The following is an 18,296-nucleotide window of genomic DNA, read 5'->3' as shown; positions in this document are numbered from 1 at the left end:
GAAGGCAGCCTCCTAGTTATTATGCATTCACTATTGTCATCTTGTATTCTAAACGCTCTTCCCCCAGATCTCTGTAATGTGTATAAAGGAGACTGTTAAACTGAACTAATTGCTCCCGCACAGCCAGAACACTCTTCTCCAGAGAAGTGCTCTGCATGGTGTCAGAGGCATCAATGAAAAACCCTATCAGCAGTCATGATCTGCATTTTATTTGCTACTTGGTATTTTGAAACAGTTAAAGGTTCGGTAGCTCAATCCAAGTAAGATTTATGTCAGTGGTCAGAAGGTAGTCTAGCTTTCACATCTCACAGAATCACTATGTTGGAAAAGACCCCCAGGATCATCAAGTCCAACCATTCCTACCTAGCACTAAACCACGTCCCTCAGCACCTCATCCACCCTTCTTTTAAACCCCTCCAGGGAAGGTGACTCAACCACCTTCCCTGGGCAGCCTGTTCCAGTGCCCAATGACCCTTTCCGTGAAAAATTTTTTTCTGATGTCCAGCCTGAACCTCCCCTGGCGGAGCTTGAGGCTATTGCCCCTTGTTCTGTCCCCTGTCACTTGGGAGAAGAGGCCAGCTCCCTCCTCTCCACTACCTCCTTTCAGGTAGTTATAGAGAACAATAAGGTCTCCTCTCAGCCTTCTCTTCTCCAGCCTAAATGCAGTAATCCAGATTTCCCTCACAGATCCACAGCGCAAAATCTCATAATAGCATTAGAAAAAGGTAGATTAAAAAGTTTGCATCCTTCTTAGTATTTCAAATTATATGCTGTTATGTCCAGCAGTATTTTATGAGCTGGATAAAGACACTCCTCTCTCTTTAATGTTCTTAGCAGCTGTGACACTCTTGAGGAACGGACTTTGATAGAGACCTCGTATATTCTCACGGACCCAAATACTCCGCTGTCTCATCCTCTCAATCACATCTACAGTCACTTTTCTGCAATAATTTCTGCTGATCCTTACTTTGCTGGTACTGTTGTGCTGCCCTGTTAGCAGCATCCACTCCCAACTGCAACTCTTCCTTCTGCAGAAGACCAGTAAGGCCAGCCTGAGAAAACAAACAGAAAACAGGAGGGTTTTCAAAGCAAGACTGAACTATAATGCAGGTATATCGCAAGTGATTAGTTTATAGCAGTACAGTGAAGGGCGGCAGGGGAAACCTCATGAATCAGGGTAATCTAGACCTTTCCATACCTCTTGTTTCTGTTGCCTATCACTCAAAAACTGCTTGAAATACCAGTCACAATTTTCTCGCAGCAATCCTCGGAGTCCCAGGGATGGTGTTGCCAAAGCTTCATACAACGCTAACGCATCTCCCCGTTCCAAAGCTAGGTCAATCTTGGATATGGCTGCATGTGCTAGCAATGGTAAAGCATTGAGAGGAACATTCAATGAGGAAGTCCCATGGTTTATATAACGTACTGCTCAGAGAGAAATACCCCTAGGCCTGATGGATAGCAAGTTAGGTACGTAATCCAAACAGAAGACTTCCAAAGTCAACTGCAAAGTAACACTCGAAAAAGAGTCTGAAAGTTGGAAATAGCATGAGTTACTCATGATGAAGAACTAAGGGGGCAAGCAACATGGACATTCCATTCCCTAAAGAAAGGGCAACATAAACCAAAATTAATTCAGCTTATGACCACGTATCAATTACAAGCAAAAAAAAAAAATATGCAAGCACCACGAGAAAAAAATCCTTCCCCTTTTGTTAGCATTACAGAAAACAAAGAGGAGCACAGGTGTAATTTTTAACTATTGTTTTAATTAAGACTATTACTTTAGCATGATACTTACTGTTCACTTTATTGATGTTTCCCTGAATCTCAGCTTGAGTCAGAAGTTCTTCATACACATCTCTCTCTCTCTCTGAATTTTCTGAGGCAATCTGAAGATGAAAGAAATGCTAATCAGTGTTTCTGCGGTTTCCTTTGTCCTCGTAGATCATCTTACTGAACAGGTCAGAGAAGTTAACTGTGTATCTATGTAAATCTGCAGTGGGTCATAGATAAGCTACCTCTACACATGCAAAAAAAAGCCCTAGAAGTAAATACATGTAAAGTCACTATACTTGTAGTCTGAGTACAGACAGCCTAGAAACACCTAATTTCTATGTCATGGCTCTGTACAAATACGCAGTAGAGTCACAGAATACAGAAAGCAGTACAGGCATTTGTTATACAGCTTTCTACATCAAGAGTGAACCCTTCTGAGAGTACTGTAAGCTGTGCTCGTGATTTCATCACTAGGAAAATGAATGAAAAAAGAGGGATAGTATTCCCAACAGAAAGGCTAGCATAAATGCTTTACCTATGTGACCCACATTTCAGGCAGCTAAACAGAGCAACACAGGCAACTGCTGCTTTTCTTCTACAACAGGAAGACAGGTTGCTGGGATCATATCAGAATACCACTAGGAGTAAATTGACCTAACACTACACGTACAGGACTTTAACACACGTTCTTTGAATTCCCCACAGCTCCCACAGCAATACAAAACTGCAAAGCATGCAAATAAGTGGCGTGAAAGAAGAATTTATCTACCCTGTTTTTAGCATTCTCCATCTTGTCTTGCTTTGCTCTGTAGAGCGTGTCTTGGTAAGTGGATTCCAGTTGGTCATCAAGATTTATTAGCATGGCATTAGGGTTCTTCAGTGCCATAAGAGTGTCAACTGGAACCTGACGATCGATTGCTTCATTAATGGCAATGACAGCAGCATGTACTGAAAAACAAGTCACAGCCTGCCAGTTAGTCCCAAACACAACAGCTCTGTTAAAAACTGAGAAGAGCAGAAGACTTATCTGGAAACTAACTAGAAAGCAGAAGAATTATCCAAGTACCTCTCATTACAACCTGGCTTTGTGTTCTTGACAAAAAAAAGGCAGCCTACTTCCTACTACTGTGCTCTAGCAACTCAAATCATATTCCGGAAAGAAAGGAGAAAAAAATACTAGACCAGCAAAAGAAGAAAGCTCTCCTCACAGTTTTCCAAAAGGCCCATAAAAAGAAGGGTACTGTCCTACAACAGGAAGCATTAAAATCAATGCTTAAAACAAAAAATATCTAATCTGCTGATTTGAACAATCACAAAGAAAATCCCATTTTTCCTTACGTGCTGCTTCATCCACAGAAAGTTCATTTGCAAGAATTCCTCCAATCTTGCTGAAGGCAGGCATCTGAATACCATATTTCTCCAGTTCAAGCCTCATATTACTGATTTCCTCCTCTGAAACATGTATAAAACCAGCATTATGCAGCCATAAACACATTAGGAAGCAGCACTGCTATACCTACTGCTGCTACAAAAAAAAAAAAACCACCCCAGGATAAGTGCAATAAATTACATTTACCATTCAAATTATATTTTGAATATAACTCAGTGAGTGAAACAAAATAAATGAAAACCAATAGGCATTTTGTACACTCTCCTAAAATCCATGTTCCTCCCAGAAACCGTAGTCTTTCTCACTAGAAAACAATATGACTTCCATGAGGATGAGGAGCTGGAAATACACTCCACCATACTAAGGTGCCTCAAGGACAGCTGCCAGCAGGTCAGGAAAATGCAAAGCGCAGTATTTTATAGTTCTTTTTTCCCTGCAAAGAGACTATGCTGAGGAAAGTGAATGGAGGGTAATAGAGATATGCTGTTGCTAAACACCATACAATTCAAAGAAGACAGATGGTTGCTCAGCCTTTTATAGATACAACCAACAACTGTGTCATGGAAAAATAAGGTTCACACACCTTTTAAACCAGATGCATGCCCTCAGGCAGGGACTTCACTAATGCGAAATATAGAATTTGACACTTTCGCAAAAATCAAGGTACCGAAACTCTGAGGAGGCACGTGGATATGAGACGTTTTGCCAGAATCTCCTGCAGCATATTGGCTGGCAAACTCTTCTTTAGCTGATGGCACCTCTACTTTAAAACGTCAAGGGAGGTCAGAACCTTTTACCAAATTATAAACAAAAACCTCTCCCAGGAGGATGGGAGCAAGGTTTGCCGCTTACAACAGTGACAAAAAAGTTAAAGGCCTGTTATTTGCAAAAGTCACGACAAGCAAACTGATGGCTATTTAACAGCCTGGCTCAGAAGCACCCAAATTAAATTACTAGAACTCCTCATAGCCATTAATTTGGAATTTCATTTGCACTGAGACTATCAACAGTAAATCCTTTAATTAATCTATACACTGTCCATCAGAATATGAGATAAATGCAGCATGTGCATCAACAATTTTTTTTTTACCTGTGAAGTCTACCTTCCCATATAAATCCTGAATCTGGGGGGCAAGACCCAGTTTGAACAGGTACAAGCTAGAAAAGAAAACAAGCAAGTAATTTAAACCAGTAATTTTTCCTTGCAGTTCTGACAATGACGCAGACAATTTTAGGAGATGGAGTCTCCAGGCACCACTCAGGCAAGCTCATAACCACCAAGAGGGTGAGCTGACTCCTCTCCTCCCCACTCAGCCGCACGTAACTGCGCCACCACTCCTGATGTCTTCATAGAATTACATGATGGTTGAGGCTAGGAAGGTGTTCTCAAGTTCGTCCTGTTCAAGCTCCCTCCTCAAACAAAGTCACAAAGGACCAGGTTCCCTGTAATCATGTGTAAATGAACTTTTGAAGTTTCAAGGCTGGGGACTCCACAAATTCATCATCTTGTCAGTGAGCTTGTGAAGTCTCTGACCTTGGATATACTTAAAGCTAAACGATATACTTAAAGCTCAACTGAACACAGGTAGAATCACAGAACAGTTGAGGCTAGAAGGGATCTCTCCAGTTTGCTAGTCTTGTCCAACCCACTTGCTCAACGAAACCTCCCTAGAGTTGGTTGACCAGGATTGTGTCCAGATGACTTTTGACTCCACGACCTCTCTGGGCAACATGTGCCACTCCTCGGTCACCCTCACTGTAAATAAAGTGTCTTCCAATGTTTAGAGGGACCTTCCTGCAGTTAAGTTTGCGCCTGATGACTCTTGTTCTGTCTCGAGGCACTGAACAGAAGAGCCCAGCTTCATCTTTGCAGCCTCCCTCTGGATAGCTGCATGCATGGCTGAGATTCCCCTGGAGTCTTCTCCAGTCTGCACAGTCCCAGCTCTCTCAGCCTGCCCTTGTAGGAGTGATGCTCCAGTCCATTAACCACGTCAATGATTCTTCCTACAAATCTCTGTGGTTTGTCCGCACCTCTCCTGTGCTGGGGAGCTCAGAACTGAACCCAGTACTGCACCTGTGGCCTCAAGAGTGCTGAGGAGGGGAGGGATTCACTAAGCTGTCTTAGTGTGCTCACTTGGAGAATGGAAACGAGGGATGAATCCATACAGCCAAGGACAAACAGGGCTGGGGAAGAGAAGTGACTCTTCTTTTGGCCTGTCATGCCAGCTCAGCACAGATCATCGAAATGTACCCTCTATTAAAACAGCGACTATCCAAGAACATTAAAAATGAACTATTAATAAAGTAAATATCCATTCCTCCAGTTAAACTCAGTTTTAGGGTATTTGGGAAATAGAGGGTAAGCAAGTCCACCTTTTCACATGACCTCAATATGCCAGATCTAAATCTCCAATCTTTATAAACAAAGATTTTTTTTTTTTAACAAAATGAAACACAAACAGGAAGGAACATTTCTAACCAACAGACTGTCAACAAAACTGCATTCTAGATCTCTGTTTCTTAACCTAAATAAACTTTAGCCCTAAACCTGAAAAAATAACAGATTTTTCTCATAACATCCTCTTCCATATTTATGTTTACATGTCACAATTACGCATCTTTCCTTGAAAAGTAAAATTATTTAAGTGATAAAATCCTGAGGAAGCTGCGCCTGCAGAGAAATTGGCTACAGAACATTTCAGCCAAAAATGTTAGCAAGCATAAAAATTAAGTAGTATGGAAAAGGTATTATTAGATGAAAGTTTCTAACTTCTACAGCCTTAACTCTTTGCATTAATTAATTTTTCTCCCTGTATTAATTTTTTTTCCTAATAAATGATCTACAAAGAGTACAGTAAACTTAATTTGCTTGAAGAGGTTGGTAATTATTCACAACTTGGACTGATGGGGAGGGGAGAATTGCAGGATGTAACAAAGAACATGTAACAAGAAAACAATATGCCAGCCAACTCCTGGCATAAAATACAGTACCTATCACAAAGCTGCCTGTAAGGGGGGAATTTTGCCATATCTAAACAAAAAGGGGCATTGCTCTTGACAGTGGCAGTGTACTCCACTGCACTCTACTCCTCACTGCTCAGAGATAATTCATTTTTGACCTAGAGCTGGGATCAAGCTCATTTCTATACATAGTAAGTTCATCTACAGCAATCTGAAATATCAGATAACACTCAGATAATCTATCATAGAATCATGGAATAGTTTGGGTTGGAAGCGACCTTAGAGATCATCTAGTTCCAAACCCTCTGTCATGGGCAGGGATACCTTCCAGTAGGTCAGGTTGCTGAAAGCCTCATCCAACCCAGCCCTGAACACCTTCAGCGATGGGGCATCCATGAATAACCACCCATAAATGCCACCCATCTCTATGCATTTCACACTGGCAACAGACTATAGAGTAGAACAAGCTATCTGAAATTGAGCAACAGATGAAGACCAAAAACATCCAGCATTCAATCACCTAGTAAATTCTACAGAAGGAATCCTTTCTAAATAAAAATCTCAACGTGTTCCAAAAGCCACACTTGCATTCAAACCAGCTAGGTGGGGGCAGGGGCGAGAAACACCAACCTATACACAGAACAAAAAACCCACCAACAAAAAAATCAGAAATGCACATAATGTGCCATCTTGTCAAACTGAAGAGCAAAGCATGAACAAATGAACCACAGAATCACGTCGTGGTTTGGGTTGGAAGGGAGCTTAAAGGGATTCTCCTGCACTTTCCTTTAAGCTTCCAAAATGTTTAGCTCTACCTCAGACAGCAGAGAGGAAGGGTGAGAATTGGGATGGGATCACAACATACTCTTCCTTCAGCATCTGATTTGGCCACTGCCCAAGGCAAAATAACAACTTTATGGATCTTTGCTTTGACTTAGTAAGACTGTTCTGCTGGACAATTCATCCTCATCCAGCCTTCAGTTCAGCTCCCTCCCAACTTCCCTTTCAGCTTTACAGAAATATTTCAGAAGCTACGAGATTTCTCCCTAGTGTGCCTTACCTGAGTGCGTGAATACAGTAGATGCAGCGTGGCATGTTCTTGCGATCATAGATATCTGTTGTTTCTGGGTAGAAGATCTAAAGATAAAACAAAGTTAGCAGTCAATTATACTCGACTCTATATAGCTAAATCACATAACTGTGGTAAGCCAAATTCTTCTGCAGTACACTAATGAAACATCCTGCAGAACAGAACTCTGAGCTTCTCTGCCTTGGCCCAGCATTTCTACAACTCGAAGCACTCATCAGTCCTTTTGTTTCTACCACCCAAATCAGGGCCTTCCTTTTCCTGCCCACGTTTTACACTCATGGATGAGCACACCCTTTCTTTTGTGTGCCCACCAAGATGGCATGAGCAAGGACTTTAGTGAAAGCCAGGAGATTAAAAAAATACAACAACATAAGAGAGAAAACAGGATTTTATTTGGACTAAAGTGGGGCTGAGAGGCAAGACAACAGACAGTAACAAAGGGAAACCAAGACTAGCACTGAGATGTTTTGTACATCACATTTTCAGTTAGCTGGACCCAAAAGCTTTCAGACAGTCTCAAACACAAAGCTCTTCAAAGTTTAACACAAGCAGCTAATTCTGGCAGTGTTAATTCATTCAAAAGTGCTGACAAGGTAAGTAACTTTTTAGGTATTGGAAGGTTCCTTGCTGTGCTTATGAGCATAAAATAAGACTGTTCTTTCTATAAAGGCATAGGTAACTGAAGGACCCTCACAGTTCCGCATTATCTGTTCCCTGGCCCTTCTGCATGGGAAAAATACTTAAAGCCAGCTATCTCTTTCTTGAGGTACTGGACAGCAGCCCAGTTTCTTTAACATCTGCTCGCACTTTTATTCCCCCCCAAAACCCACTTACATCTGAACACCTTGCTTCATATCTGGCACTTAACTTTTCTCTGCCTAGTTCCCTCCTCGTTTATTTCCACATAACAATCTTAACAGCATATCTCAGTATCTCCTAATCCTGAACTTGTTCCTGGAAGATCAACACAAACTCCAATGAGGCTCAACTAGTAAATCCAAAAAAATTATTTGAAACACTTGGCCAAAACCAGAGTTCAATTTGCAAGCAAAACATCAGTTTAAATCATGCAATGCTGGCTTTGGTGAGACAAAGCATAACATGACTCACAAAAAAAAAAAAAAGAAACAAAAAAAACCCCCAACACAATATGTTAAAAAAATGTACTTGCTCTCCATGTATGCAATTTGGCTATCAGCACAACACTGCCACTGTTTTCAGGTAACAATGTTTATTAGCTCGGGGGAATTTATCTGGCCATTCCCCCAGTGAAACCAATAATTTGTATTTGATTAAGATACATCAGGAACATTTCAACTTGATGTGAAAATCATGTAGGGAAACCTGAAGAAAAGGAGAACACGCTATTTTCTGTTGCGCTGCTTCTTTTAGCATAGATTTCTAAAAAACCTTCCACAATCAAACTGTAGCTCAGACCTTACTCAAAAGAATGTGTGCCAAGAACAATGTAATGCAGATGTTGTGCGAGACTAGCAATGCTGAGGATATGGTACAGAAGGAGGAATTATTTTGCTCCTAATCATTCTCATACACGTAGCAGAATGAAATCTTTCAGCAAGTCTTAGAAGAAAATTTCTACAGGGACACAAATCAAGAAAGTGAAGAATTAATCAGATGGAATCTGCTGATTTTTGTACAATATCAAATGCTTCCATGGAATGTAAAGCTCTTCTGAGACTATTTACGTATCTGCACATACAACACAGAAATTACCTTGGGAAGTCCAATCTCAGCCATGGCATTCAGCCACTGGATTACATTATCTGTGTGCCGGAAGTGAAGACCAGTTGCCTGAAATAAAAATAGGCAGAAACAAGACGGAGGGGAGTAAGAATCAAAATATCACAGCTGCCAAGAACAGCAGGGGCGTTCATTAAGATCAACAGTGAAAAATGTACTCTTACAGTTCTGTAAAAGTCAAAAGTCTTCCATATACAAGTCTATTGGCTGTTTATGACAAGTTCTCTCACATGAGTGCAAGCTCAGATTAAAGCTGAGACCATCCCCCCTCACTTAACCAATGTTCTAGAGTGAAGAGGGAGCTCCTCAGGTAATACCTATATAAACTGACTTTCTGCTTATCGGATCACAGTACCTCTGTGTGCACATTTTCCTATTTTAGATGTCTACCTACAGCAGTATCTATGGCCAACAGCCCTCACCTTGTACCTGGTCTGTTCCCTATCATAGATTTTCTTCACAGAAACTACTTTAGGGGAGAAGAAGTTTCCAAGCTTGGCCAGGTAGACTCCATTTCTCAATCCTTCCTCCAGCTCTGTTGTGGGAGGCAGCTCCTCGTTCAGACAGGCTTCCATCCACCTGGAAGAATAAGGAGAACAAAGTTGGTTCTATACATCTACTCCCAGTTCATGAAGACAACCCCATGCTGAACAGGTTTCACACTGGTACTGCTGTCACACTCCAGAAGACTGTTTACTTAGCATGGGGGTCATGGCATAGCACTAACACACAATTAAATGTCTGTGAAGCTGTGGCAATTCCAATGCCAAGAGCATCTAAAAACTGACTCTAGCACAAATAAAGAATGAAGTCCTCAAACTTTTAATTCACCCCTCTTGCATTTCTGTTTGGATTTTTTTTGAAGATCTAATCCCTGACACTGCTTTCCTCGGTGTATTCTGCAGCAGATGGTTATGCTCACACCCTCATTGTCACATGTTCATGACCCAACAGATGTTTTACGAACAGCTTGATTTCACTGCTGTTTCTTTGGTTACTCAGATTGTTTCCAGTATCTGCATTCCTCTCCGGATAACACAGAAAAATGTGAAGTCAATTCAAAAGAAAACACTCGCATTTCATAGTTGCTCATCATGTAGTACCTACACTCCGCCACAAGTACAGTCCCCAAATCCCAGTTCTACCGATTCTTCCATCTGAATGCAGACCACTACTCAATTTTAACACCCATACCCTTTGCCCAGGAAAGCCTTTTCCTCACACGTGGCTTCTCTACAGCTCCAATCAGCTTTTCAATGGTGTCATCTCTGCAAATAGCAGGAAGAAAAAGATGCCAGGAAGCTTTTCAATGAGGTTGCACAGTAACTCATCACAGAAACAGGACAACAACCCGATGCCTCCAACAGACAGCATGGAGATTTCAGGAGAGCCTTGGAAGGAGGAACAGAAAAGGGAAACTACACATTTTTTAGGAACTAGCACTGACAAAAATCAACAGCAAAAAACACTTTTACGTTCCTGCTGACAGCCCTGACTCCCACAACAGGGAGTGGTTTTCTGCAGGAAACAGGCAATGCACCAGATTCTTCCTGCTTCTGCTGGCTTCTCATTAACCAGCCACCTCACTCACTTCTAGTTTTTCTAAACCCCCAAAACTAGAACAAATCTCCTAATTAATATCTCCCAAGACGTTCCCACGTCTCTCAAGAGAACGTGGAGCTACTCAAACCCTGGAAGAATCCAAATTCTAGTGACAGGGTTCATAATACCCTCCCAAGAACCCTATTGGGGCAACAAAAACAACCCGTCCACCTTGTTAGACCTAGGAAGACCTAAAATGAAAGGAGAAGGAATATGCCTCTGAATCATTTATGCCTTAAGGAAGGGCACAGAGGCAGTGAGTTCTGTTTAGGCACCTCCACAAGTAAGATAAATAGCCCATAATTAGAATCTAAGCCATCTCAATGTACTCATACCAGTTTCAACAAGTTCCTAAGTGGGTGTTAATATAACTGCAAAACTAGGGCAATTTACATACAATAACGCTCCCATCGTGCGGCATTGCTTAACCATTTGCTAGGCTAGAGGACAAAGCAACGTCTTCAGAAAGCATTACGCAGTAGCTTTTATATTTAAAGGCTCACATACTCATATTAAAATTAACACCTGTCATGCTTAAAATACAGAAATAAGTGTGGAACTTCCAGATAAACAAGAGGAAAGCATTTCTCAAGTCTCATGGGACTGCAGCAAACCTGCCTGATGGGCAGCAGTCTCTACTCCCTTTAGACATTATGCATTAGAATTTGCCATCAACAAGCTTTCCACAGAAACGTTCAATTCTTTTTTGATACTTCATCGGTTTACAATACGCTCTCTCCCTCTCAGCAGCACAGAAAAAATATATTTTAATCCAGAATTAATCCTTCAATCAATCTCATCATATGACTGCATAGGTAATTGTGGACCCTCCAATTTTACTGAAGCTAGTTCAAATTAAAGTAGTAATTGCATCTTTCTAATCAAGTCAGCCCTACTGCTCCAAAATACAGGTCTCCCTCCTAGAAAAAGATCTTTGAGCATCTACACCCAGGTATCATCATCAGCTGCAATTTAGAGTCAGGCCTTCCTTGAGAGGACAAGACTGCAAAAACCTAACTCTAGGTATTGTCAGGCAGCCAGTCTCTCAAGCAATGCTGCCTTTAAGCATTTAAAGGAAACATTGCTCCATTAGCAAGGACTGGAAAAAGAGCAACATCAGCCATCTCAATTACCAACTTATTTACTCTTCCCATATACAGCATTAGCAAGGATTGTGACTCATTACACAAAGGCGTCACGTTTTTCAATAGTATCATAGGCCAATTTATCTAAACTGGAGTTTAGATAAAGAAACTTAAAATCCAGATCACATGGCACACATTTTGCTCTTACACTTGCAAAAATGCCAGAAGTCTGTCTACCCCTGAAACAATGGGAAAAATGTGGGAAGAAAGGAAAGTTACTTTTTTCCTCTTGGACTGATTATAGATAAGCCCAAGGAAGAAGAACTAGCAACCCACACGTCCAGAAATTGTTGCAAGAATACTCAATTTAATAAACACAAATAGTAGAGCAGACAATAAAAAAAACTGGACAATATCTGTAAGGAGCAGTGTTCATTTCACGACAGAACTACCACATAGTATGTTCTGGCACAGAAAGAAAACTGAACCCTTAACCAGTATCAGCATAATTACAGTACCTGCAAGAGCAGCAGTGACAACTAGAGAAAGATTATAAGAAATAACAACTAAAAGATGAAGAAGGAAAACCTTTGACTGGAAAAAAACCAATGTTTAATGCATTGACCAATCCACCTAGACACTGGCTGACCTCTCACTGCCTGGAGCCTCAAAAAATCAACACTGGATACCTTGGCGTTCTAGCTCTGCCAAATGTCATAATGCTGATGCAAAAGGCACATAAAGCAAAGTTGTCTAGTCTGGATTCCAAGGAGGAAGAAAAAAAGCTGCCACAGCATGTGTATCTGTTGTAGAGGCTTTTTCAGTACTGCAAATGAATGCCTGGGGAAAGACCAAAAAGTGCCTCTATTCTCCTTTCCATAGTTTGGAGGGCAAGTGAAAGGTAAAATAGTTCTGTCCACAAGAAAATAAGCGGAAAATTTGCACCTGATCTACCAAAGCCAAAATGAAAAAAACAGACCGCAGTGGCAAAGACCCCAAAACATACCTACACTTCCAGTTCAGGCAGTCTATTAGCTGGTTTCACAATTTCTGGATAGCTACCTTTTGAAAAACAAGAACCTGCAACATAACGTACCTGTCCTCGTGCTGAAAAGGACTTTTATTTTAGCTGAGAGAAGTTTGCAGTAAAGAATTTTTGGCATGCAGTAAATGAGATCATCTTCCTCAAGCAGAGGTTGCGATAACATCTTACTCACGGGGCTCCACTAGCAGGAAAGTTTCGCAAGAATCTGGTAGATGGTAGAAAAACTGCAACAAGAAGAGGGCAGACCCCTCTGTCAAATGTTGTTTCAGGCACCGCAGCATAACCATCAATCAGAAGCTGGAAATGAGCCAGCGAGGACTGCTGCCCAGCCATTCAATCTGTACTACAAACATGATAAATTGCATCACAGAGAGGCTTTCAGAACACTGAGCATTCCACTCAGAACAACAAAATCTCAATAAAGAAAATCCATCTTTCCCCAGCTTTATTGAGCACCCACACTGACACACTACCATCTTCTGCCTGACAACTCATCCTACAGAAAGGCTCGCAAGCGGACTGCGGGACACTAGCACATTCTGGACAGCAGGTGTCCAAGCTAAAGGAAGGCACCAACAATACTTATTTAGAATCCCACTCTTTACACATTCAAATCTGCGGCAGGGAAGTGGGGCAAGGTGCGTTGGCTTCTGCACTGGTGTAACAGTCAACACCCTGGGAAAAAAAACATCATCATCAAGACACACAGTGTTCAAAATCAAATCCTTGAAGTCTTCCAAAGCAGGTTAATCTGAAATCACACATGGGAACACACAGTGCTTTGCTCAAATCAGTATGACATATTTTCAGGTACCTTTACAACTATTAAAATTACACCAGTAAAAACGATCAGAATTGTCATTTGAAATACTCTATTGAGCAAGATTTTTTCCTAAAGCACATTTTGACTGTCCATTGCTTTATAATTCTCTTCTCTAGTTCTCTGTCCAAAGCAGCATCCTTAATTTCAATTTGAACTGAAACAGTTTTGAGAAATCTAACAAACTGAAAGAGAAATTTAAATCTTTATCACTTGCCCCAGAGAAGAGAAAGCTCTTGTATGCAGCTTAGGTCTAAAGTCAGCATCTACTGAGCCTGTAAGATGGTGGCAAATGAGTAGGAAATGCAGTTACATCCTTGTACCAACAACACAGCAAAATATGCCAGGCCTTACACAAGGGGGAAGCTGATTGCTTTGAGGCAAAACCTGAAAACGGAACGAGTTTCACACAATCTCATACTCAAAAGCACTAGAATGCATTTGGTGCCCAAGAAGTCTGTCCAGCAGCCAGGCAAGCAGCAGAAAGATGCTGAAGCTGCCCGCCCAGCAGCAGGTCATTGTGCCCAGTCCAACATGCATCAGCAGACCCATGATGGAGATGCCAGTTGTCAAATTCTCCTTGCTTCTCCTGGGCTCTTCTTCACACGGCAATCATGCGCAGATTTTACAGGTTACAGACAGGCTTTCTGACAGCCTTTTGTAGCTGGCAGTGATGACTGTCTGTCTCGTGCCACCCTCACGACTCATCTGGACCTGTTCACTGTGCTGTCTCCAAGGCTGTGTCGTGAAACCAAATGCAACCATGCTGGGGGCTTGATGGCCACCTGCTAATTGGGACATTTTTAAACACAGGTCATTTTAACAGCCCTTCCCCTACAGCATGTGGTGCCTCCGCATTTAAATGCTCCCATTCACATCCATTTTGCAATTCCAATGCAGTTCCCGACAGCAGTGCCAAGGAAAACACGCACAGCCGCAGCAGCAACACAGCAGAAGAAGCAGCCAGAGTGAGAGGGCAGCACTCTTCCCTCCAAGAGCGTCTGCACAAGCCATCTGAAAGAACATATGAAGCTATAGCTTAAAGGCCTTCACACCACGCTGTACTGCCAGCACCATAGGAACAGGATTTTTTACACAAATCATACTATTAATATTTTTTTGGAACAAAAAGGGACCATGTACTCCAACAGATCATTGCCTCTACATATCTCAAACGTTTTTAGTTCAGGTACAATTGCAGACAATTGCATTCTCACACAGGATCAGAACAGAAAACTTGCTGACAGTCTCAGCTCTTCATCCAGTTCACCTGAGCAAATGCCTTAGGCAGCCATGCAAAAATCCTAAACACACACTTCTCTTCAAAATAACTCATTCTACTAACTCCGAGTAAATCAGGAATCACCCAAGAAGATGAAAGATCTCAGAGGCGTAACAACAACAAAGTAAAATAAATTCATCACATCAGGAGCATCCCCTTCTAGAGAAGCAAGTGGAAATTTTAATGCATTTCAGTACAGTTTGTGCAGGAAAAGTCACATCAGGGATGTTAGTACCGCAACACTAAGTGGATTTCTTGCAAGTAATGGTTATACACAGCACTCCACAGTATCCGACTGTCAAGAACTGCTACGTGACAACCACTTGCTTTGGTTATTTCGGGCTACTCTCTTCCTGCATTACATTCAATATTCCCTCAGAAACCACAGTCCAGCCAAACCCTGGTCTCCGAAATGAACGCGGTATGAACAGCTGCTTCCCTCCTCCTGGCCTGACTTTCTTTTCCAGTGAGTCAGTCAAAAAGTATTCAGAGAAACACAAAGCCGGTGATACTCCAGCACTGTTCTTTCCCACCTCCCTCCACCCACTTCTCAGAAAAATACAGTTCTGAATGTGCATTCCAAGACATTTGCAGTCCAGACAGCCACTGCTTGCCAGCTGCATGAGATCATCAACAAAACAGCACAGGGACTGCAGAAAAATCTCAAGTCCGAACAGGAGCTGCTGATACAAGGCCCCAGATAAAGCGATGAGCTAAATACCAGCTACTTCAACTTGCACCTATTTATAATAAAATATTATATGTGAATATTCACAGATTAATTGAACAAAGGACTTGCATCCTATCTGACAGCAGCAGAAACAGGGAAAAAAAGCAAAACCATACACAAAAAAAAAAATCCCCAACCAACCCGTGACCCAATTTACGAGCAGGAATAAAATGAAAATACAAGGAAATGAAGACAAAAGTCTTCATCAGCCTGGATTAAAAAGAGGAATGCTGTCTATGCCACATAAAAGTAAGTTCTCCTACGTCAACTCACCTCATCTAGAGAGGTCACTTTTGGTGGGAATTATACAAGACATTTTCAGCCACATGTCAGTTCCTGTAATTTTGTGACTTAGATTATACACGAAGATATCAGGACTAATCTAGTGGGATGTCCCTGCCCATAGCAAGGGTCTCGGAACTAGATGATCTGTAAGGTCCCTTCCAACCCAAACTACTCCGATTCCATGACACCTCACACACAATGCAAACTTAAATATTTTTAAAAGCTAAAAGAAATCCCATCCCACACAAAGGCAGGTTTGCCTAAGTCTGGAGAGGTAGAAAGCAGGACAGTGTGAACAGCAAAACCCATAACAATCCTCATCTTTCGCTTTATCTGAGGGCTCCAGAGTTACATTATCATTCTTTCTGTCTTGAGATTTACAATAAAAAAAGGAAAAAAATCCAAAAAAAGCAGGTTCTTCAGGTGCAGCTCTGGCTGAAACCACCAGGATCATGGGACTCCAGTCTGCCAGGGGAAACTTGCCTGTATCTGATATGCAGATTTAGGCAGGATTTAAGTAAGATATTCTGCACACAACTCGCTTCCTGAGGCACACTGAGAACTGTAGAAAAGTAAGTGAGAAAGCCTAATCATGTTTTTCTCAATCTACTTTATTGTCCCTAGCTCTCTACAACTGCCTTGTTCTTAACAGAGGCGCCTGAGACGCCGATTTTAACTTAAACTACCTCCATTTTTCCCAGTTCAGGTTAATGAGAGAATGGAATCAATGGAATTCATCACCTTTCCAAAAGAAATCTAATTTGCAATGAAGCTTCTTGAGAGGAATTCTGTGTGAAATAGCAACTATCACATTTCCTCTACAAGCAGATTTCAGCTGTAGTTTACTATTTTACATATTTTATCTTCAAATGAGCTCCTTCAACAACTGCTATCTACACCTTTACAGACTCTGATGAACCAGCTTTACACAGTTACTCAGTCAGGTTTCAGAGTTCTCTGCCTAGTAGTAAGTCCACGTGTGTTCAGTCTGTCCAGAAAGCAGTGCTGCCTATTGCTCTTCCTCTTCCTTCTGGGCTCCCTACACCTCCGAAACAGAGAAACCTGTTTAAGCAGAGCACGGATGACTACAAAAAATTCCAAGAGAGCACAGTATCCAGCCAAACACTATCAAACTACAAGTGGGAAACATAAAAAGATGAAGATCAGATTTTTTCCTTAAACATTAGCCTTGTTCTAGGTAACAAATTTTAACTGGGTCACCTGGCAAATCATTCCAGTTTATTTTTTGTTTAAAGACACAGAAAAGTAATTTCAGTCATAAAAATTGCTCCCCACTTTAAACAGAGAGTGGGGGCATGAGGGAGAGGAGATAGCAATTCTTACTGAAAAGCAATCTATGGGAGAGACCTTTCAGACTTTATCGCACAGACACAAAATATTATTGTCCCTCAACAATATCATCACTTTACACTAAGTCACATTCCAGTCTGTCAGAAAGAACGGGATTACCACAAAATCACAGACACTTCAATCCTGAACAGATTAAATCAGCAACCAAAAGCAAGCAGCATCCTTTCCTTGCTCAGTAGGAAATATCTACAAGAAACTCAAAAAGAAGAGAAAAAACCCACACATGCAGATTCTACCCTGATGCACACAAGAAGCACATTCCTCAGGTGCTAAAGTTCTACAGTTACTGGAAGCCACATAATCTGAGCACTAAAATGCTTATGCTATGTTAGGGCATAATCCAGAATGGAAATGTTTCTTACTATCCCAGGGAAAAAGCACAGTACCACCGCTCAGCAAGCAGGTAAGGAAACGAGAGCAAACAACATCCCAGTTCACAGTCTGGAGAATCTAAAATATTCCAGTGAGAGATGGAGCTTGAAAAAACTTTTGTAGAATTGGTAAGCGCTAAGTTAATCATGAAAATGCCATGACACCCCAGGAAGTAATCCATGTAGGAAAAAGGCTATCACACAACACAGACAAATATTGTAGTGCACTCACCTGACTTCTGGCTAAGGAGCGCAAAAAGAATTTCTCTTGGGTTGCTGCTATAAGTATTCCCTTGCCCTTCTGTGAGCACAAGCTGCTACACCACAACAGAACAGAGTACCTACAGTTCTATCTGCACTGCCACAGCCTCCTGTATAGGCTTCTGTGATTTGGAGACAAAATGCAAAACAAAACCTGAACAACTAAGCACAAAACACCGAAACCAAGTATTAAACAACATTTATTCATAAAGTCATTTTTATTCAACAAAGAGTTACCCGGTCCCAGAATAGTACAGGAATACCTCTAGTCAAAATCTCCATTTTACCTCTCAATTTTCATTTCAACGTCTAACGATCTTGAGCAACTGAATTGCATGCTCTGCCTCCCTTTCTCCAACCAGCAAGAATGCTGACTGTTTCGTAAGACTGTTGCACATCAGTCCACTGGGACCAGGACTGTTTAATGTCTTCACCAATGACTTAGACAGCAAGATGAAGTGCA

General features: G+C 41.5%; 1 protein-coding gene across 1 annotated transcript in view; it reads right to left on the bottom strand.

Annotated features, from left to right (window-relative positions):
* The window catches only part of IQGAP1 (IQ motif containing GTPase activating protein 1), a 61,427-nt gene that overhangs the window by 37,935 nt on the left and 5,196 nt on the right, over positions 1 to 18,296 (bottom strand). Inside the window, exons 3-11 of the mRNA XM_069866976.1 lie at positions 9,404 to 9,560; positions 8,955 to 9,032; positions 7,191 to 7,267; positions 4,260 to 4,327; positions 3,118 to 3,231; positions 2,549 to 2,727; positions 1,802 to 1,892; positions 1,199 to 1,362; positions 968 to 1,052 (exon numbers count right to left, since the gene is read on the bottom strand). Coding sequence (XP_069723077.1) covers positions 968 to 1,052; positions 1,199 to 1,362; positions 1,802 to 1,892; positions 2,549 to 2,727; positions 3,118 to 3,231; positions 4,260 to 4,327; positions 7,191 to 7,267; positions 8,955 to 9,032; positions 9,404 to 9,560 — 1,013 coding nt within the window. The remainder of the gene's footprint in view (positions 1 to 967; positions 1,053 to 1,198; positions 1,363 to 1,801; positions 1,893 to 2,548; positions 2,728 to 3,117; positions 3,232 to 4,259; positions 4,328 to 7,190; positions 7,268 to 8,954; positions 9,033 to 9,403; positions 9,561 to 18,296) is intronic.

The sequence above is a fragment of the Phaenicophaeus curvirostris genome, chromosome 12 (assembly GCF_032191515.1).
Source record: "Phaenicophaeus curvirostris isolate KB17595 chromosome 12, BPBGC_Pcur_1.0, whole genome shotgun sequence".
NCBI lineage: Eukaryota > Metazoa > Chordata > Aves > Cuculiformes > Cuculidae > Phaenicophaeus > Phaenicophaeus curvirostris.
This window is presented reverse-complemented; position numbering and strand designations above follow the sequence as displayed.